Source organism: Pecten maximus, unplaced genomic scaffold, assembly GCF_902652985.1.
Source record: "Pecten maximus unplaced genomic scaffold, xPecMax1.1, whole genome shotgun sequence".
In the NCBI taxonomy this organism is placed as follows: Eukaryota; Metazoa; Mollusca; class Bivalvia; order Pectinida; family Pectinidae; genus Pecten; species Pecten maximus.
In genome coordinates this window covers 1-23,929 of record NW_022982794.1, presented here as the reverse complement: position 1 = coordinate 23,929, position 23,929 = coordinate 1, and the positions used below count along the sequence as shown (strand labels likewise).

At 35.9% G+C, this 23,929-nt stretch overlaps 1 protein-coding gene across 2 annotated transcripts; it reads left to right on the top strand.

The window, feature by feature from the left end:
- On the top strand, positions 1-19,346 carry LOC117320960. 2 transcript variants are annotated; one of them, XR_004531190.1, is made up of 8 exons: positions 1-174; positions 2,649-2,948; positions 3,394-4,002; positions 6,234-6,287; positions 7,646-7,729; positions 9,374-9,403; positions 13,299-16,761; positions 16,911-19,346. XR_004531190.1 is itself a non-coding variant. In XM_033875446.1 (7 exons), exons 1-7 carry the CDS (start codon positions 3-5, stop codon positions 15,833-15,835), a joined length of 3,786 nt encoding a protein of 1,261 aa, XP_033731337.1. In that variant the 5' UTR covers positions 1-2; the 3' UTR covers positions 15,836-19,346. The 2 variants fall into 2 exon arrangements, 1 of the variants encoding a protein (XP_033731337.1); XM_033875446.1 differs by having other exon boundaries at positions 13,299-19,346.
- Positions 19,347-23,929: the final 4,583 nt, after the last annotated feature.

Below are 23,929 nucleotides of genomic sequence, written 5' to 3'. Positions count from 1 at the left end.
CAATGAAGGCAATTTTCCTTGTGTCCTTGGTGTTGATCACATATGGAGTACAAATGGTGCTGTCTGACTCTGAGAATGGATCTTCGTTACCAGACCTAACAAGCAATGGATGGGCTTTAGGTGTTTGTACGGTGGCTGTTATAATATTTGGATGGCTCTGGTGTCGCTTTACAGGTATCTACCGCTATTTCATGATCACTTGATGGCAGTATGATTTATTATAATCTTTGTCCAATACCATGACATACTATCAAACATAAACATTTAATTCTTCAGAGACAGAAAACTTCATTAGTGTATTTTCATATGCCCACAAAAAAATATGTAGATAACACAGATGTAGCCGGGTCAGCTCTATATTGATTTATTACAGCGATACTGATATTCCATTAAAGCATTAAAGCATAAAGAAATCCCTACAATAACAGAAATACAAAATATTAGGACAAGTATGATGAAAACTAGAAACTAGTCTGTGATATGCATGTACACTTCATGAGATATATACTTTATCAAATACAAATTCCAAATAACTTTGACAAATTAACATCACGACTGGATAATATATATATATATATGTACATTGTACTTCCCTCGGAAATTCAAATCTATATCTACGGATCACCAACACGTATATATGTAAATACATTGCGATCCAGGTATTCATATCATCTTATAGACGACATCGACAATAATCATGTCAGGGTATCGGGCCGACCATCACTGCACCATTGAAACGTTCTTTTTTAAGAACGCCGATGTGGCGCAGCGGTATAAGCTGCGGGTATTTCTGGCTAGGCGATTGGGTGCCGTAGATCGTGAGTTCGCGGCCCGGTCAAGGCATGAGTCAAAAACTTGTCTTCCTTCGTCATTTGTGTTGCTAAGTTATATATATGTACATTGTATATACATTGTATCATTCTGTTAATGTTGAATTACACTATCTATAATCTTGGTTAACATACATCATGTTTAATTTACGAAACGTACATTAACAAAATACAATGTACATACCCTATCAATCCGACAGGGGTCTTAATTACAATACGAATAGCACTTGTCTGTCGTTTACATCTTCAACTCATCTGCAGAAATAAATAGAAAATAAGTAAACTAATAAGATAATATTAATACTCACTGAAATGTAATGACGAACCCGAAAACGCCTAATAAAGAAAGGATAATATTTAGCATTCCCCTACCGAAAAATAATTATGTAAAGGTTATTGATATTATATAACTTCACGTCATTTATAATTCTTATCACTATGTACTTAGTTTGCGATATTGTGTGAAATGCTGTAGGTATAGTACGGAAAACATATCACAATATACGTCAGGTACTTTTCATGTCGAGTGCGGGAATGACGATACAACACACGGGAGAACACGTTTGACAGCTACATGTATTTAGATATAGAGTGATAGAGATACCTGTAATGAAATGATTTAAAAGAACGAAATCATTAATACTATTATTACTACTTAGTTAATATACGGAAAGTCTAACAGGTTTAATCAAAATGTATTGCGCTACACACTCACTTCCGGACCCATTTCTAAATTATAAATTCATGATTAAATTCAAGATGGTATATATATAGCAAATTGAACTTTATAAAGCCATAAACCAGGAAGTAAAATAATTGACTTGCAGGGAGTAATGCGATGGCCCCTTGTTAAGTACATGTAGGGCCCCATATCAGAGATGAGGATTCCATCCACATTAAGCCAGTTCCCGTCTGAGTTACTAAGTTCAATATTGATGAACCAATTCACATGAAAATTAATACAGATGTTCAGTTCTCAAAAAAACAAAACAAAAACAAAACAAAAAAAATGTTTAGATGTTTTCACTAATGAACACTATATGATATGATGGCATTATATAGCTTGATTGGTCGAAATTATATAATGAGTTACAAAAATCCAAGGTCGCTGGGTCAAAGGTCAACGTCACATTCAAATTACAGGTGTCAAATGTGTTTAAACAATGATTTCTCGATGACCAAGAGATGCAGACAATTGATATTGGGCAAAACGTATGTTGAAATTAAGGGCTAAAAACTTATTTAAATGAATGAACCTTAGCTTAATATCTGCCAAGTTGCTGGAGCTAAGATGATCAGAATTACACGAAAAGTTAATTTACTTAACGTCAAAGTAAAATTTTGAATCGCTTCACTGATAAACATTATACTATGATATTATGGAGCTACAAGTTGGTCAGAATGATGAAATGTGTCAACTGTCCAAAGGTCAAGGTCAAGGTAAACTTTGTATTTTTTTCGCGATTAACATTTTTTGAAATTATTTATTACAAACAAATTGAACGGAATTTTACAATGAATCAACTTGCAACACATCAAGGTCACTTGGTTAAAAGTCGATGTCATGATATTTAGGTTTAGGGAAAACCTCCGACAATTACCCTGGTATTTAGTTTAACACAAAAAGCTAACAAATGTTTATTAAACTAGTATATGGGGATGGAATGAAACAAGAGTCAAGCAGTACGTATAATATAATATCTTCTTTTTGATTGTCTAAATGTCAAATGTTACCCAAAGTGATACCGGTGATGTTTTCAGATTGCTTCTGGATGTTTATAAGCGATATATAGCCACGATTTTTCTTTAAATTTTCAGATGAGCCAACTGTTGAAATAGAAAATAGATACTACACTGTTAAAGTAGGACAGCAAGCAGAATTGAGGTGTTCAGTGTTAGGTGCATTTCCGTTCATTAAATCTGTTACCTGGGAACATACATCACCTGGCGGACGACCCGTACAGCTTGATTTAGATCTGCCTGAGTATACAAGATCTAAACCAGATCACCTTATAATCAACAAAACAGTAAAATCTGACGAAGGGGAATATGTGTGTACTGTCTCCAGTTGGTACGGGAAACGACGGAGTACAACAACTAAACTGACCCTGATAGAAGGTAACAGTTTAGTTGATCCTAGACTGGTACCTAGCTCTGTGTGTTCAATTTTGAGACTGATCAGAAAATCAAAATAGTTGACTTAAGGCCATTTTGTATTGCAACAGTTTCTTGAGAAATACAATAAATAGGATGTTTCTCAAACTTGATATGAAGGTTTCTTCTGTGTCAGGTTCAATTTCGGAAATTTCAAAATACCAAATGTCATTAACAGGTAGTTATCTTATGTATCAAGCTAACGATACACTGTTGGTGTTTTTCAAACAAGATTAGCAATATTCGGTTTCTGGTGTAAAGACATATACATTTCAGATGCAAAGAAAATTATGAAAGTTACACGAACAGAAAAACTTTTCGATTCATGAGGTGTAAATTCCATTTTTGCCTGTCTTTGACATCCTGTTTCCTTGAAATGATCATTTAATTCGACTTCAACATTTTTCAGCATCAACGCCCTCTTGCGTCTACAAACCTGCTACTACAGCCAAATACCCTTCGACCAAAGAAACCACCAACTATGCCCGTATCTGCAGACTGGTGGTGGATGTGATCCCTGACGTCTTCAGACAGTTACTGATCGCCCGGCTGCCAGTATCAGGAATTGCATCTGTACTGACCAGTCAGAGGGGAAAGATCTTCAAGCTGTTGAACAATCAGCAGAAGAAGATTATTTACCCTCCAGGTGGAATGTTTCAAGGAACTGCGAAGGATTTTGACATACCCCTTCTTTATATCCTTTTAAGAAATTTAGGAAATATTCAACCTCATCGAAAAGGTTGGGGGCAGGTTCCTGATAAAGCAGATCGGTCGCTGTCAGCCAACATTGAACGCCTTCGAATTCAGAGAAATGAGGCATATGGACATGCAAAGTCCGCCTCTCTCTCTGATGTTGATTTTCAGGCGAATTGGACTGACATCCGCCAGAGTATTGAAGATCTACAGAATGGTTGTCATATCACGGGGACGTTTGTAGCGGATGTGAATATCATAGAAACTATGAGGATGGACCCCAGTACAGACAGCAATTTTTTAGCTCTGGTAAAGGAGATGGAAGGTAAGCTGTACAAACAAACTAACTGTTTTTACGACTTATTAGTAAATACTTTCCATGCAACACTTTTTGAAGAACAAAGGTTAAATCGGTTAGTTTGTTATTAGGGTCCTGTATCCTGGATTTAGATTCACGGTAGTAATCTTTCTGTCTGTTCATCTGTCTGTCTTTTTGCCCGCATTTTCCCCCCTGGCTGATAACGTTAATATCTATTTACTGGTTTACATCAAATTTTGTCAAGATGTTCATTTCATAAAAATATACAATGAAGGAAAAGAGACAAGTTCGAATTTTGTGTTTGTTTTTAGTTCACCTGCCTGAAGGACAAGTGACCCTATACTGTAGTGCGAAATCCGTCGTCAAGTTTTACTTTATTCCTGTAGCATACCTGCGTAAAGGGCTACCAAGTTTGTTCAAATGAATGACCTTGACCTACATTCAATGTCACAGGTTTCAAATATAATCATTTTTTAAAGGACTTCTTCGCAATAACCAAGAGGCCCAGGGCGTTGATAGCATACTGAGGTGATGGGCCACCAAGTTTGTTCAAATGAATGACCTTGAGTAATATTCAAGGTGACACGGGGTCAAATAGACTAAAATCTTTTACAACATCTTTTCAATGACCAAGGGGCCCAGTGGGCTAAGATTTTTCGCACCTATAACATGCTTGGATGAAGGGCTAGCAAATTTGTTCATATAAATACCTTGAACTTCCAACTCATATATTTGAATTAAGATCAAAGTTGCTGTAGAACCATAAGAACCATATTGGTCCATTGGGCCTTTTGTTTATCTTTTGATTAATGAACATTTTGCTATGACATTATGGAGCACAATTGATCTGAAATAAATAAGGGTCAACATACCAAAGGTCCAGGTCATAGAGTCACAGTTCAAAGCTCTAACCACTCACCTTAGATCTTCACCTGAGATTAGGTTGTCAACACTCTAACAAAACGAGCCATCACAGACCCTCACTGGATTAAGGGTAGAGGTCATTTGGGTCCAAGGTAAAAGACAAACTCGATCCCTGGCTCTTGTTGGGGGCGGATTTTGAAATAAAACGAATACAAAATTACAACTGAAGATTGCATCTTGTCCAGTATTTACATTTATTATTTCAGCAAATATGGAGATATATTGCTAAAAGGCATTTGAAGTTTGTTATTGCTACACTGTATTTCTAAGTACTGGAGGGATATCTCGAAATTTCGTAAGCAGGTTTCCCTTGGTTTCTATTTGTGACCATTCAATTTTGGTTGAGAAAACAAAATAGCCGATAGGTGACCATCTTGAATTTTCAAACTATCATCGTAAGATATGGAGCTATTCAAATTATTTCGTTTGCCATACTACAGTCTTCTATTCTTCCTTAAAAATTATATTGATGGATATTTCTACAAAAGTACTTCATAGTTTATTTCTATTTGTCCCTGGATGTGCCAATTGAATTATGGGTTTTATTTGCAAAACATAATTATTGACAGGTGGTCATGTTTGATGTTATGCTTTGGCGCGGTGTCCGTCATCCAGCCATAGTCAGGACATAGTCCAGTCATCATCCCTCTATCTGTCCATCTGGCATCAGCTTTTCTCTGAACTACTCGAAAAACCAAGAGATCCAGAGACCTGATGATGTTGGGCATGTACATGTAAAACGTTGGGGCGATAAGGGCTGCTGAATTTGTTCAAATGAATTATTTTGACTTTCGTTTTAAAGTAACAGGGGTGAAGTATGCAAGATATAATCTTTAGATGACTCTGGTCAGTAACCAAGAGACCCATATAAACCTGACATTGTGTCGAATATTAAATCTCCCATGTTTCGGTTTTCCTTGTTATCAGATTAAAAAGTCGAGAAAAGATTTAACTCTAACATAGAAATCATCATGTTCATTTAATGGTGGACGTCACAATCTGTTGGACAGTTGGAGTTTGTTATTGCTTATTTTCTAGCTGTCATGATTTCTTATGTATTCTTGAATCTTTTCTAATGTTTAATGATTAAAAGGAAGGATTGAATCAGTAGAAAACCAGTCTAACATAGAGGTTCAAATACAGATGATTCAATCGTGTATGCTACGATCCCTCAGAGATACCTTATTTACAACAGAAAATTATTACTAGTTTGATGTCAGCTGTAATTTACAGAAATGACTGTTGATAAGATGCTTCGAGGCAACACTTAATTTACTCGAGTCCCTACAATGACACATGTTGTTCTTTTTTAGGGGAAATTGGTGACATCAAAGATCAGATTACAAAAGATAGGGAGAAACTAAGAGGTATGATTTGTAGAATGTCTTAACTTAAAATGATTGTACACGAGTGACAACATACATAGATAACCTAAGAGGTATGATATGTAGGATGTTCTACCTTAAAATGATTGTACACGTGTGACAAAAGACATAGATAACCTAAGAGGTGTGATATGTAGGAAGTTCTAACATAAAATGATTGTACACTTGTGACAACAGACATAGATAACCTAAGAGGTGTGATATGTAGGATTTTCTAACATAAAATTATTGTACACGTGTGACAACAGACATAGATAACCTAAGATGTATGATATGTAGGGTGTTCTAACATAAAATGATTGTACACGTGTGACAACAGACATAGATAAGCTAAGAGGTGTGATATGTAGGATGTTCTAACATAAAATGATTGTACACGTGTGACAACAGACATAGATAACCTAAGAGGTATGATATGTAGGATGTTCTAACATAAAATGATTGTACACTTGTGACAACAGACATAGATAACCTAAGAGGTGTGATATGTAGGATTTTCTAACATAAAATTATTGTACACGTGTGACAACAGACATAGATAACCTAAGAGGTATGATATGTAGGATGTTCTAACATAAAATGATTGTACACGTGTGACAACAGACATAGATAAGCTAAGAGGTGTGATATGTAGGATGTTCTAACATAAAATGATTGTACACGTGTGACAACAGACATAGATAACCTAAGAGGTATGATATGTAGGATGTTCTAACATAAAATGGTTGTACATGTGTGACAACAGACATAGATAACCTAAGAGGTATGATATGTAGGAAGTTCTAACATAAAATGATTGTACACTTGTGACAACAGACATAGATAACCTAAGAGGTGTGATATGTAGGATTTTCTAACATAAAATTATTGTACACGTGTGACAACAGACATAGATAACCTAAGAGGTATGATATGTAGGATGTTCTAACATAAAATGATTGTACACGTGTGACAACAGACATAGATAAGCTAAGAGGTATGATATGTAGGATGTTCTAACATAAAATGATTGTACACGTGTGACAACAGACATAGATAACCTAAGAGGTATGATATGTAGGATGTTCTAACATAAAATGGTTGTACATGTGTGACAACAGACATAGATAACCTAAGAGGTATGATATGTAGGATGTTCTAACATAAAATGATTGTAAACTTGACAACAGACATAGATAACCTAAGAGGTATGATATGTAGGATGTTCTAACATAAAATGATTGTAAACTTGACAACAGACATAGATAACCTAAGAGGTATGATATGTAGGATGTTCTAAGATGAAATGTTTGTGCATGTGTGACAACAGGCATAAATAACCTAAAAGACTTATTTTTAAGGCACTGTTGCTGCTGTGAATGAAGATGTTAATGCTGTGAAGGAGGATGTCAGCGCCATGAAACAATCTTCATCCACAAATGGAGGTATGATAGATTCTGGGGCTAGGGTGTTGGTAATATATCTGAAGAACTACAAAAACATGAAATTTTTGAGGTTCGAGATTACACCATGTTCTTTGTCCTGAAGGTACTAAGATAAAATTCCATCAGTATTTTTTTGGTCCTTAATTATATCATAACTATGAAAAATTTATAAGGTATATCTGTAGCGAGGTTTAGGGGGGTTATTTCTGTCTGCCTCCTGTCTGTCTGTCTGCTTGTCCGTCTGTACTCACTCAAGTATATGTCTCCTGTCTGCTTGTCCGTCTGTACTCACTCAAGTATATGTGTGAGTTGCATTAACAGTTCATCCTTCAGAAGTCAGAAATAAAGGCAACAGTTTTTAGCTCACCTAACCAGAAGGGCTGGTGAACTTGCGCCGTGGCACGGCGTCGACATCAAGCGCCCGTCAACAATTGCTTCATATCACTACTTGTCAAAAAGGCGTGAACAGATTTGAACCAAGAAGATCATTGGGGGAAGGAAAATAGATTTTGCATAAATGGTGGCTGTGACTCGCCTCGGGCCTGAGGGGCGGGGCCCAGTAATGGAAATAGAGGTCAATCAAAGAAATCACTTATTGTCACAAAGTACTCAATTGATTTGAACCAAATTTAGTCAGAAACATCATTGGGGAAGGGGAACAGATTTTGCATAAATGGTGAGGCCAGAAGTGCCTAATAGTGGAAATATAAGTAAATCCTCTAAAATTGCTACTAGTCCTGAATGACTAAATGGATGTTGATGAAATTCTAGGTCTGAAGCATCATTGGGCAAAGGTGATCTAAGGTTGTATGAATGGAAGGTTTGGGTCTTGAGAAGGAGGGGGGGGGTTAATATGGGAAATATTGCAAAACAAATGGATTTGGTTTATACTTGGTGGAAACCATAGTTGGAAGATGCATCAAAAACTTCAAATATTTTTGCCATTATTACTGATATATCCAGGTGAGTGGTATTTGCCTTCTAGGCCTCTTGTGTTTGTTTACCCCAAACATCATGACGTCAGCATACATGTGTGTTATACAAACCGAAAAAAAATTGGATAGATTAGGACAATTACAGAAATCATATCAAATCTTAGAACTCACAAGTTGTATCTGTCCATTTGTCCATCCAAAATTTTGTAGGAAAAATCAGGAAAACCCAAGCTTTACAAGATAAAGGATAAAAGCCCACTTCAGAAATAGAAAGGCCTTTTACAAGATATTTTGTGAACCCTTGAACTAATACAGTTCATATTTACACTATAACATCAAAATACCAAGCTATGAAAATCAGATTTAATTTTAAATCAAGGTAAAACGGTCAAAGGTCACACTTGAAAACTCAGTTACATGTTTCGCAGCATACCTATATAGGCAGAAATTCATTATCAATGTAGCGCGCAGATGAAGAGTCAAATAATGCTGGGCTCTGTCTGGTTTGTCAGTACTCTTACTATAGTTCTGTCTATATTAAGCTGATCATGTGGATTATTGGCAAGGATTCCGGGTATTGATGATTATTTCAGGATTTACCCAAATTCTAAAAGTCTTGTCTTTCACATAGAAATAAAAATACATTCAAGCTCTGTTCTGGTTCTTAATCGTTGTGAAATATCTAATATTGGATCCTTGTGTTTTACAGGAAGGAATCCTAAGTTGAGAGCTGTGATAGGTGAGTCTGCTAAAGGATGTTGGACATGAAGATATTTTTTGATGGAAGAGAGGTCCAGGAAACCATCCATTTCAACACAAACTTCATCAATGACATGACATCAGCTTGTGAAATGTTTGAAACATTAATGTTTTTGTGTTAAAGACCACACAAAATAATTGATTGTGTATAAACAATAACAATCTCGATACTCATCCATCAAAGGTCATGGCCATATGTTACCTGATACGTCATGTTGTCATTGTGGCTGATTGATGGAAGTAGAGGTTACACAATTAGTAGGTTGTTGTACATGTATGTGGTATTTATTTCACTTAGGTAAATTATTTTTCAAACATATCAAAAAAACACGAGCTTCAGAGTGAAAGAAATAACATTTACAACAACCACAAGGTTGTGGGACCTGTTTCTACCACAATAGAAAAACTATTCTCATGATGAATTGACCTGTTTTATGTCAATATGTTTTCTTTTTACAATATCACTTGGGTTGTAAGGATATGACCTTAAGTGAAGTGCCGCAAAATAGAATATTACAATTTGTTGCAAATCATAACAAATACTTATCTAGGTTACTATTTTCAAAGAAATCAATTGATAAACATCAATATAAAAATTAATAATCACAAAAAGCAATTACCGTAGTGAAATGCTTTTTGTATGTTCTGCGACCCTATGAAGTGACCTTCAAGTGATAGTCTATCAAAATGTATTGAACTAAAAAAATATTTATTTAACGGGTTTTACGTTCAAAATGCATTATAACACAAGTGGTATAAACTGAATGTTATTCAGCAGTTGTAATGATTATTTCATGCCTAGGGATCGAAATAACACCCACCTATTTTGGTAGAATATTTATTCGTCAGTAGCTTATGTTGTGGTGCTACTCCGTTGTCTGGTTGTTTGTTAATAATTTCATGAAACTAACTTTTGTATTACAAGGCATGATTTTATGGTATGACTTAGCCCTTAGGTCGTACTTGTGACTGCTAATAACCCTGTAGGTTCAGCAAAGTATGTCAAGGACTGGTTCTAGGGTTTAGCCCTCATGTCATACTTGTGACTGCTAATAATCTTGTACAGTACCACAGGTGTAGCATGGTATTTTGAATGGTGAAATGACCCCGGGGTCAAAATACCATTATGGTCAAGTGACCCCGGGGTCAAAAAACCATTATGGTAAAATGACCCCCCTCATGGTAGAATGACCCCCCCCCCCCCTTCCAAAAAAAAAATTTATCCTAACTTGTTTTTCATATATCATTTAACATATTTTTTAATGAAAGCTATATTGTATCAGATACATGTAAGCGATTTTGAAGGGGGGGGGGGGGGGGGTCACTTTAAGTGGCCATGGTAAAGTGACCCCCTCCTCCCCCGCCCATTCCCTTCCACTACTTTTACAATACCTAATTTGATATATCTTTTTTAAAAAAAAATTTTTTTTGATAAACTTCAATTCTTTAACCTATACATTATAACAAAACAAAACAAAATTGATCTCAGATAAGTTTTTGATGTGATCATGTACATGTAAGGAGGAAGGGGGGGGGGGCACTTTACCATGGCCATGGTAAAGTGACCCCCCCCCCCCCCCCTCCCCCGCTCATTCCCATCCACTACTTTTACAATACTTTGATATATCTTGTTTACCTAAATTTTATAACAAGTTTACTTCACAAAAAATAAGTATTCACAATATTAGATTTTGGTAGATCATTGCAAGCTGGGGCAGGTTTGGGTCACTTTACCATGATCATAACGACACAAGATATCTTGACATTTAAAAAAAAAATTTTTTTTTTGATAAACTTCATTTCTTTAACCTATACATTATAACAAAACAAAACAAAATTGATCTCGGATAAGTTTTGATGTGATCATGTACATGTAAGGAGGAAGGGGGGGGGGGGGTCACTTTACTATGGGCATGGTAAAGTGACCCCCCTTCGTCCTCCTCTCCTTCCCTTCTAATACTTTGATACATCTTTTTCGAAATTTTTATAACAACTTTACCGAAGAAAAACAAAGTATTTACAATATTAGTTTGGGGTAGATTATTGCAGACTGGGGAAGTTTGATGGCGCTTTACCATTACCAAAACGAAATAAAAAAAAACAAACTTTTTTTGTGATTGATCTTTTTTCACAAAATATTTTTTTTAAATCCTCAATTCCTTAAACATTACAGTAAAACAAAACTAAGTTTGAAATAAACATTACAGTAAAACAAAACTAATTTTGCTTGAGAAAAGTCATTTTGATGTGATCATGAATGGGGGATTAAGAGGGGGAGGGGGGTCAAGTGACCCCCTCCCCCAACCCAACCCCTACCCTCCTTCCCTCTCCCATCAATAAACTAACAATACATAAGCATGGATCTTTTTTAAACCAAACCTTTCATTATTTTAATTCAATTTATCTATACAAAAAATAAGATAAGTATAGACAAGTGATAGAAACGGAGAAAGTGATGATTGATGATGAGTCAGCTATTGGTCACTTTACCATGACCACAATGACAAAAAACTTTACCATTAAAAAAATTGATGATTGATTTTTTTTCAGTTTATCTCAATTACATTAGTGCATAGAGTAATAGCATAATTGAAGTAAACTTATAAAATATAAAAGGTTTGGTAAAAAAAAAGAATGAATGCTTATATTCTTGATGGAGAAGGGGGGGGGGGTCACTTTACCATGACCATGTTAAAGTGACCTCCCCCCCCCCCCCCCCCCTCTTCCCCCTCATTACATGAATCGCATTAAATTAACTGATCACGATTCAATTCAATGTTTTTTTAAATGCATAGATAAATGAATTGAGGTTTATTGAAAAAATATTTAGTGAAAAAAAAAAATCCACAAAAATATATTTTCACTATAATCATGGTAAAGTGATTCCCCTCTCCCAACCTCTCCACATAACTTACATCAAAAATCACCTACCCGAAGACCAATTGTCTTGACTTTATTTATGTATATTTTTAATGAATGGAAGTAAACAAATTAAATATTGTTAACTTTGTATGTGGGTGTGGAGGGGCAGGAGGAGTGGGGGGGGGGGGGGGGGGGGGCACCCCCACACTTCCAGGCATAAATGACTCATCAAAATTAGTTACCCCAGACCAATTTTGTTGTTGTTAAAATTTATAGAATTATTGATGCTGATAAAGGTGTTGTGAAAATAAGTTACCAAAATTACCAAAATTAATGATAAAAGAGCTTCATTTCTTCATTAATGTTCTCCGTCAACTATTCACCTATATTTCACTATATAGTCAACCTACCCCTCGAAATTTGTACTGTTTATAATGATACAATATTGTTTTAATGAAAATATGTTAAATGCTATATGAAAATCATGTTTTAGTGGCTTTAGTATGGGGGGGGGGGGGGGTCACTTTACCATGGGGGGGGGGGGATTTTACCATAACGGTATTTTGACCCCGGGTTCAATTTACCATGGGGGTCAAAATACCATACTACACCGGTAGGTTGAGCTAAGTATGTCAAGACTGGCTCCGGGGTATAAATTAGCCCTTTTGTCATTCTTTGTGACTGCTACCAGTCCTGCAGTGTCTGCTAAAGTATTACAGGGACTGGCTTCGGGGTATGACTTAGTCCGTAGGTCATACTTTTGACTGCAATTCGTCCTGTCAGGACAGCAATGTATTACACGGACTGGCTCTAAATCAATGATATTTTATATCGCAGATAACTATTTCAATAAATATCCCTTATGTTTAATAATAAGAAATATTTTAATTATATACCTGAATGTTGTGATAAAATAAAAACTGATTTAACATGAAAGTCATTACTTTGCTAATTTTAAAAGTAAAATTATAAAATAATCAGGAATAATAAAGTCTTAATCTTTCTGATTGCAGAAACAACAAGATTAACAACCGATGTTCAAACCTTAAAACCAGAGGTGATCTCTATACAAGCTTTGGAAGACGCTAAAGAAATGATCAGAAAGAACAACATTGTCCTCATCAAGGGTGCCTCAGGGGATGGGAAGACTTTGATGGGTTACCAACTGTTAAAGTGGCTAATGGACGGCGATAATAAGGATACCAGACTGTCAAAGGATCCTGTCCAGCTTTACAGCATGGCCAAATGGGATAAAATTGTTGAGCCAAACACACAATTAGCTGTATATATTGATGATGTTAGTGGGGAAATCGCTGAAGATTTAAAGAAAAGGGAAATCTCCATTAAGTCAACATTTCGTGGGAAACTCAATAATAGATCCAATTGTTTGATACTAAATGTTCGAGATGAGATTTTCAAAAGCACACAATTACATTCATGTGAATTATTCAACCAAAAAACCATTGATTTGAGAGGTAAAAACTGCATAAAAACCACAGAAAAACAACGCATTTTAGAAAGTTATGTCCCAGAAATTAAAAACTTATCTGATGGAAAGGAATCTGAAATCATCAAGCTTGCCCCAGATATAGGATTTCCGCAGTGTTGTCATCTTTTTAAGTATGTTCCTGGCTTAAAAAAACAGGGGATTAATTTCTTCAAACAACCATTTCTTTTCATGAAAACAACTTTGAACAATTTACCAAAGAAGCACTTTTCAGCTCTTCTGTTTCTCTTTCTCAATGATGGGACGGTTAAGAAAGGGGATTTAGATCCTAAAAACAGTGAAAGTGTTGACAAGAAAAAGCTTGATGAAGCTTTCCAGGGAAATCAACTTGATCATGCAGACAAAATTAGATCTCTGCGGGAAAGTTTAGAAATGTTTGAATATCTGGTTGCAAAAAGAAAATATCATCCTTTTTATGATGATAATTATGATGATGATGATGATGATGATGATGATTCAATTTACAAATTTTGTCATGATTCTGTTCAGGACACTGTTGCCCTTTTGTATGGCAAGAACACAAAAATTGGGTTTATAGAAAATTGTCCCCGAAAGTTCCTCCACTATATATCAACATCAAAATCCACAGCTAACAAAATAGTTATATCATCTAGTAGTAAAGACAAATATAAACGTTTGGTCAGAAAGTGTATGTATGAACGTTTGGCCAGAGAGTGTAAATCTGATGTCAGACAGGACAGGGATGAATTGTATAAACTTTTATTCACAGTGTGTGAATCTGATGCCCATAGACTATCTGACTGTATAGTTAGATTAGACGTATGGACAGACACCCTGTTTCTACGGGGATTTTTTAGTTTGCTAAGTGGTCAGAAGGATGACAATAACTTATGCCACCTGATAAAATGTGCGTTGTTGAATGGAGCATGCTCTATTGGTTTAGAAGATTGTGTCTCATGTCTCCTTTCTGTGGGTGTCACACCTGACAATGATACACCGTTTTGTGTAGTGGAGGGTGGGAGTGTACAACTACTGCGTCAACTACTGAAATATGACGTCATTCCTACAGCGAGGGCACGCAGGTCACGATCATCACATGATTATGCTGGGAATATCAATGTCCTACACGAGGTGTGTTTGTTTGAGAGAGAAGAGATGGTGACAATGTTGTATAACAAATATCCACAATTGGTACATGAGACTGATAAATGGAGACAGAGCACGCTCCATTTTGTGGCACGGACAGGAAACTGTGGTATATTTCAGACAGTGGAGAGAATGGTACTTAAATCCTTGTGTAGAGTTGAGAATGTACAACATAAGTGTGAGTCAGAAGATGGTCGTGTGGTACATAGGAGTTGTGCGTGTGGACAGTACATGTCACAGTTAGTGGACAAGTCAAGATGGACAGTGTTACATTGTAGTTGTTGGATGGGACACAGGGAGCTTAGTTTATACCTGTGTAAGTTGTATCCAGCACTGACTACAGCTGTAGGTAACGGCAGGCAGACAATATTACATTGTATTTGTATAAGTGGACACAGGGAGCTTAGTTTAGAGCTGTGTAAGTTGTATCCAGCACTTACTGCAGCTGTAACTAACAAGGGGCAGACAATATTACATTGTAGTTGTGAGAGGGGACACAGGGAGCTTAGTTTAGAGCTGTGTAAGTTGTATCCAGCACTAATTACAGCTATAGATAACGACGGGTGGACAATATTACATTGTAGTTGTGAGAGGGGATTCAGGGAGCTTAGTTTAGAGCTGTGTAAGTTGTATCCAGCACTAACTACAGCTGTAGATAACCGTGGGTACCATTGTCTACATCACATAGCCAGAAAGACATCAGATGTATACTGGTTCACTGAGTGTGAACGTCATGTAAAACAGTACGTAGAGACAACAGGAGGTAAGTATGACATCACAACCATAATTACTAATGACGAGGAATCTATTTTAGACCTGGCAAAGATACGCGCATCGATGATGAGGGGGTTGTGGAAGTTAGATAACCCTTTGTACGATCATCTTGTTAAAGTTTTTCCTAAAAAAGAAACAAATATTTATACTTCTGTACACTAACTTGTGTAACATGATGACGAACACTGAGGAAACCTTTTCTAGGACCATCTTGTCAAGTTTATTTGTAAATAAAAGTACTTAGAAATAGTCACACTTACTTCTTTACCTTCTGTTCATTAACTTGTATAACATGGTGTAGATTTGAACAAAGTTAAAGTTAAAGAGTATTTACTATAAAGAAAAGGAAATAGTTTTTAGTACAAATTATTTTTGTGACCAACCAAATTAGAATTACAAGACTGTAGATATTATTATAGTTCACCCTACTAAAGATATCATCAAATTAATCATCATCACATCATTTTCAGGTATTTTACAGACTGCTATACTTACTGTCTGTTTGATTTATGTACTGTTTTTATCATTATTTATTTATCTAATTTTTGTTGTGAATTAATATGTAGACAAAATGTAAATACATGTATTAGTTTTCAGGAATATTTTTATGTATTTTTTCAATCCTAAAATTATAACAACAACTATTCGTATTGATATTTCAAAGTGATGCAAAAGGAAGATGATTGGTTTTCCTAACAGAAAAAATTTGTATGCAATCTCAAAATTATTCTAAATTAAGAAAAATATCCTGAAGTTTGTTTTGAGGCACTTTTGGTATTCTATCTTTGTTTGTATGGGTGTCTATATGTAACATACGTGCTATGTTTAGAAAGCATTATACATTTGTAGTATTTTATTTTTGTTTGTATGGGTGTCCATATGTAACATACATGCTATGTTTAGAAAGCATTATACATTTATAGTATTTTATTTTTGTTTATTTGGGTGTCTATATGTAACATACGTGCTATGTTTAGAAAGCATTATACATTTGTAGTATTTGATTTTTGTTTGTATGTGTGTCCATATGTAACATACATAATGATGATAATGTACATTCTATGTTTAGAAAGCATTATACATTTGTGGTATCTTATTTTTGTTTGTATGGGTGTCTATATTTAACATACATGCTATGTTCAGAAAGCATTATACATTTGTGGTATCTTATTTTTGTTTGTATGGGTGACTATATGTAACATACATGCTATGTTTAGAAAGCATTATGCATTTGTAGTATCTTATTTTTGTTTGTATGGGTGTCTATATTTAACATACATGCTATGTTCAGAAAGCATTATACATTTGTGGTATCTTATTTTTGTTTGTATGGGTGACTATATGTAACATACATGCTATGTTTAGAAAGCATTATGCATTTGTAGTATCTTATTTTTGTTTGTATGGGTGTCTATATTTAACATACATGCTATGTTTAGAAAGCATTATACATTTGTGAATTGTTTTCTAAGAGTAGCAATATCAATATTGGTGCATAGTACTGACTTATTTGTATTTTTTGCTTTCCGTTAAAATGGTTTAAATTAATGTATAATGTGTTTAATTTTTGAAAGATGAGTTTCTTTAGAAATATCCCAAGATTTATTTTATGAAATTATTTTGGTAATTCATACAAAGATTGTTTGATTTTTGATAAAAATGTACCAATGCAATCTCAAATAATGTTTAGTTTAAACATTTTATTTGAAATATTCAAAGGAAGTGGACATAAGTTATAAGTTGTGTCCCTTTCTGTCAACAATTATACATTGGTATCATTTGTACAATTGGCAATGTATATGATAGACTATCTATAAATAACATTAATATGTTTGGGTGGAAACATTAATTATCCAAACCAGTACCCACATGTTAACTTTTAAAATAGTACACATACATTGTTTTAATTACATTTTAGAAGTCAGTTTGCTAAATACAATTTAATTATTGAATACTCTAGCTGTCTGTAGAAATATCTGATGTAATGTTATATATACAATTTAAAGTGTATTGTTATTTTATTTTTGCTGATACAAATAGTTGTTAGGGTCACCTGAGACAAAGTCTCAAGTGACCTATTCTTATTGCCTTTTGTCCGTCGTCCGTTCGTGTACGATTTACAATTTCGTCTTCTTCTCAAAAACGCTTAACCGAATTCAATCAAATTTAGTAGAATTTTTTTATGGCTAAAAGTCGACAAAACTTGTGAATTATATGGTCCCCACCCCCAAGGGGCCTGAGGGGCGGGACCAAAAAGGGTCAAATTGACTAAAACTTCAAGAATTGTCTTGTCTACTCTCAGATATGGTAGAATTCAAACACTCCACATTATACATAGATGGAAGAGTCTTAAGGTGCTTTACAAAAATTGTAAATTTCATGACCCTGGGGTCACACATTTGCCCCTACGGAGGGGGTAAACATTACTATGGTTTATATAGGGAAATGATGTTTTTGACTATTATTTCTTGGATTTTTATTGGAATTTATTATAACTTGGTTAACATTATCAGCATGTGATGACAGTTTGATGGTATGCACAGGTTGGGCCTGACTCACCCCTAGGGGCTGATTGTCGGTTCTTAAAAGCATCAAAATTGACCGCAATTTCAAAAGTCTTCTCCTCAAGACCCAAGTAATTAAGTAATAATCAAATACTCTTCATAGATCGAAGGATCATAAGGTGTTTTACCAAAATTGTGAATTTTATGACCCTGGGTCTCACGTTTGCGGCTGGGGAGGTGGTAAACTTTACTGTAGCTTATAGAGAAATCACATTTTTGATTATTATTTGATTTCTGTTGGAATCACAAGTTTGACTATCATTTGTTTGATTTTATTGGAATTGATTCTAACTTTGTCAATATTATCAGCATGGGATGACAGCTTAATGGTATGCATATGTTAGCCCTGTCTGACCCCTTGGACTGATGGGTGGGGCAAAAAATGTTCAATTAAACTAACTGAAATATTTCAAATCTCAGGTGACCAATAAGGCCCATGGGCCTCTTGTTATTGAGCTATAACACAACGGATTGTGTATAGTAGATCATATTATAAGGATTAACTTGAATATATTTCATGTTATGGAGCTATAACACAACAGATTGTGTATACATGTAGTAGATTTCATTATAATGATTGACTACACGGGTAATAACGTGCAAAATAACTGAGTTTTCTGTAATTAAATCACTTCACAGTTTATGAAGAGAACACTGTTTTTTGTTGTTAATGAAGTTTATCATCAAATGAAGTATTTTTGTTTATTTTTCAATGCGTTACAAGTTTATTCAAAAGAATTTTTTAAGGTCAAAGGGGTCAAATGTATTAAAATCTCATAATTCAGTGTCACTAATGGTAATATATTTGGCCTGGAGCAAACTAGAGTGGAGGGCTACAAATATTGTAAAAATGTTAACCTTGACTTTCTTTGAAGGTCACTGAAGGTGGGGTCTCCAGGGGTCAAATTGATGAAAGTGTCAAACCGATACTTTATATTGTACGTATTTCACCATGTAATGTGCTGTGTTATTCATTTATTTTTATATAAATGAAATCGTGACATTGATGTACAGCTATATATGTTATTGATGTGTTTACCTCCTTCTGTATACAGATAATATCTCCTGACTTTGTATATGAGAGAACAAATAAAGAATTAAAATTGAAATACTGTATCTTTTGACTTTCTCTTCGGAACTAATTGGATGGAGTATAATGTCACCATGTTGATTTTATTCAGGTTCAGGGCTCCTGGAAAAGTGATTGCTACCAGTCCTAGTTAGGCCCTCTATTGCCTGTCGTAGATATATATACATATACCATATATATCACAAACAGATATGATGGAAACAAATACTCTTCATAAATAGAAGGGTCTTAAGTTACTTTACCAAAATTGTGAATTTGGGGGTCTCAAGTTTGGCCCTGGAGAGGGGGTAAAATTTACTAGTTTGTATAGGGAAATCACATTTTTGACTCTAATTTGTTTGATTTCGAAACTAAACTTGGTAGTCTAGTGCAGTTAACATCGTAGTGGACTTGAGTTCACATCGTAGTGCACTGGAGTTCACATCGTAGTGCACTTGAGTTGACATCGTAGTGCACTAGAGTCAATACATACAAAGTATTTGATATACAATGCATAATCTCTTGAACATATAAATGTTTCATTAAAACAAAATTTCAAAAATATATATACAGGGACTAGTCCATGTATATTGTGTGTGTTCATGATGGTGTGTACATTTTACTTTTATTTCAGATAGGTTTATTACATGTACATGTATATAAGTATAATACATGTCATGTATTGATAAATAGAATATACACAAAAACTGACAAAATGCAGGTATCATATTACATTAATTCCACCCATTACATTATGATTGTTATTTTGTTGAAAGGTGTGAAAACACAGCGAAGGAATCTGGCACAAGGAGTCCAGATGTTCTGGGCATGGCCAAAGGGCATTAAGCTTAATTAAGGGTTTACCTGTACAGGTACTGTACTAGTCATGCATGGCTATACCCCTCCCCTAAACACTCATGTAATTATATATAATCAGTCCCCAATCTAATTTTTATCGTACATGTATGTACCTAATAAGTGTATAAATTAGTTTCCCCGTTAAAATTATTGATTATTATTGAGAAATAAAAATACTGGTTTGCAAGTTTATATAATTTTATAATAAGACTTTCAAGATAATATTATAAAGGTTTTTAAAATCCAAACAAAAACTTGTAAGTTTACCTGTCGTTTTGATAAGTGTCACCTGTGTATTAGAGTATGGGTCAAATCCAAGTGTCAAAAATTATAATTACAGTCATGCTAGAGCAAATGTCTGCATCGACTAGATCTTAGAAATAACAGGTAAAACAAATATGTTTATAATTTGATTACTTTTTTCATTACTTATTACATTATTATATTTATAAGATTATAAACAAATGAATCTTTTTTCAAATGTCCTTAGCGAGGTCAGAGACCTATATACTAGTATATAGGTCTCTGGCGAGGTTAATTACTTATCATTATTATTTTGCTGAAATGATGGATTACAAAATGTTGCATTTGACTGACCATTTCTACATGGAATTTACCTGGTGATCACTCAAGTATGACCATACCAGACCAAGGTGTAAAAAATTGATCAGTTGGTTAGACCTTACCTGTAATTATCCCCGATTGTTCTACTCTCACACCTGTAGTCTCACCTGACCAAGAAAATACTTTACCTGTATCTTAGTTCAGAATGTCTTACCTGGTAAACACTGGGTGTCGTATATTGATCAATAAGAATGCAAATTTATTAATACTTACATTTAAAGATGGATTATTCACTTTGACTTTGTTTTTTGGTGGGGGAGATTGCTACCAGTCCTAGTTAGGCCCTCTATTGCCTATCGTAGATATATATATATACACCATATATATCACAAACATTTGCAGATCTCATAATCTGTCTTTATATCATGGTCACCTAGTTGAAGGGAAAGTGGGCTTATGTCGTGACTTGGTAGACTAAACAAGAGGCCCATGGGGCCTGTATCGCTCACCTGGTTGGATTTGACCAAATGTCAAAATAATGTTCATGTTCAATTCCTTTTGTTTGTTAACCTCAAACAATGCTATTTATGGTTATAGCATGGGGATCCCAACTGCTTTAAAGAAATAATGAAGTCCAGACTCTCTGAGTTTACAACATGCATTTATAACTTTATGACTAGTAGTGATTTAAAGGAATTACCTCTATTTTCCATATGGGGCCCCGCCCCTTTGGCCCCTTGGGGGTCAAAGTCACCATTTATGCAAAATCTGTTCCCCTTCCCCCAAGAATGCTTCTGACTAAATTGGGTTCAAATCCATTCATAACTTAATGACAAGTAGCGATTTGAAGGAATTACCTCTATTTCCCCATTAGGCCCCGCCCCTTTGGCCCCTTGGGGGTCAGAGTCACCATTTATGCAAAATCTATTCCCCATCCCCAAAGGATGTTTCTGACCAAATTGGGCTCAAATCCATTCATAACTTTATGACTAGTAGCGATTTAAAGGAATTGCCTCAATTTCCCCTATTGGGCCCCGCCCCTCAGGCCCCTTGGGGGTCAGAGTCACCATTTATGCAAAATCTGTTCCCCTTCCCCCAAAAGATGTTTCTGACCAAATTGGATTCAAATCCATTCATAACTTTATGACTAGTAGCGATTTGAAGAAATTACCTCTATTTCCCCATTAGGCCCCGCCCCTTTGGCCCCTTGGGGGTCAGAGTCACCATTTATGCAAAATCTGTTCCCCTTCCCCAAAGGATGTTTCTGACCAAATTGGGTTCAAATCCATTCATAACTTTATGACTAGTAGCGATTTAAAGGAATTGCCTCAATTTCCCCTATTGGGCCCTGCCCCTCAGGCCCCTTGGGGGTCAGAGTAACCATTTATGCAAAATCTGATCCCCTTCCCCAAAGGATGTTTCTGACCAAATTGGGTTCAAATCCATTCATAACTTTATGACAAGTAGCGATTTGAAGGAATTACCTCTATTTCCCCATTAGGCCCCGCCCCTTTGGCCCCTTGGGGGTCAGAGTAACCATTTATGCAAAATCTGTTTCCCTTCCACAAAGGATGTTTCTGACCAAATTGGGTTCAAATCCATTCATAACTTTATGACTAGTAGCGATTTGAAGGAATTACCTCTATTTCCCCATTAGGCCCCGCCCCTTTGGCCCCTTGGGGGTCAGAGTCACCATTTATGCAAAATCTGTTCCCCTTCCCCAAAGGATGTTTCTGACCAAATTGGGTTCAAATCCATTCATAACTTTATGACTAGTAGCGATTTGAAGGAATTACCTCTATTTCCCCATTAGGCCCCGCCCCTTTGGCCCCTTGGGGGTCAGAGTCACCATTTATGCAAAATCTGTTCCCCTTCCCCAAAGGATGTTTCTGACCAAATTGGGTTCAAATCCATTCATAACTTTATGACTAGTAGCGATTTGAAGGAATTACCTTAATTTCCCCTATTGGGCCCTGCCCCTCAGGCCCCTTGGGGGTCAGAGTAACCATTTATGCAAAATCTGATCCCCTTCCCCAAAGGATGTTTCTGACCAAATTGGGTTCAAATCCATTCATAACTTTATGACTAGTAGCGATTTGAAGGAATTACCTCTATTTCCCCATTAGGCCCCGCCCCTTTGGCCCCTTCGGGGTCAGAGTCACCATTTATGCAAAATCTGTTCCCCTTCCCCAAAGGATGTTTCTGACCAAATTGGGTTCAAATCCATTCATAACTTTATGACTTATAGCGATTTAAAGGAATTGCCTTAATTTCCCCTATTGGGCCCTGCCCCTCAGGCCCCTTGGGGGTCAGAGTAACCATTTATGCAAAATCTGATCCCCTTCCCCAAAGGATGTTTCTGACCAAATTGGGTTCAAATCCATTCATAACTTTATGACTAGTAGCGATTTGAAGGAATTACCTCTATTTCCCCATTAGGCCCCGCCCCTTTTGCCCCTTGGGGGTCAGAGTCACCATTTATGCAAAATCTGTTCCCCTTCCCCAAAGGATGTTTCTGACCAAATTGGGTTCAAATCCATTCATAACTTTATGACAAGTAGCGATTTAAAGGAATTGCCTTAATTTCCCCTATTGGGCCCTGCCCCTCAGGCCCCTTTGGGGTCAAAGTCACCATTGATGCAAAATCTGATCCGCTTCCACGAAGGATGTTTCTGACCAAATTGGGTTCAAATCCATTCATAACTTTATGACAAGTAGCGATTTGAAGGAATTACCTCTATTTCCCCATTAGGCCCCGCCCCTTTGGCCCCTTGGGGGTCAGAGTCACCATTTATGCAAAATCTGTTCCCCTTCCCCAAAGGATGTTTCTGACCAAATCGGGTTCAAATCCATTCATAACTTTATGACTAGTAGCGATTTGAAGGAATTACCTCTATTTCCTCATTAGGCCCCGCCCCTTTGGCCCCTTGGGGGTCAGAGTCACCATTTATGCAAAATCTGTTCCCCTTCCCCAAAGGATGTTTCTGACCAAATTGGGTTCAAATCCATTCATAACTTTATGACTAGTAGCGATTTAAAGGAATTGCCTCAATTTCCCCTATTGGGCCCCGCCCCTTTGGCCCCTTGGGGGTCAGAGTCACCATTTATGCAAAATCTGATCCGCTTCCACGAAGGATGTTTCTGACCAAATTGGGTTCAAATCAATTCATAACTTTATGACAAGTAGCGATTTGAAGGGAT

What these genes read in the sequence shown, in the direction of transcription:
- LOC117320960 (XM_033875446.1), top strand. Translation starts at nt 3, where the DNA reads ATGAAGGCAATTTTCCTTGTGTCCTTGGTGTTGATCACATATGGAGTA. An exon ending in AGATAGGGAGAAACTAAGAG is followed by an intron (nt 6,288 to 7,645) that starts GTATGATTTGTA and finishes CTTATTTTTAAG; the next exon opens with GCACTGTTGCTGCTGTGAAT. An exon ending in ATCTTCATCCACAAATGGAG is followed by an intron (nt 7,730 to 9,373) that starts GTATGATAGATT and finishes TGTGTTTTACAG; the next exon opens with GAAGGAATCCTAAGTTGAGA.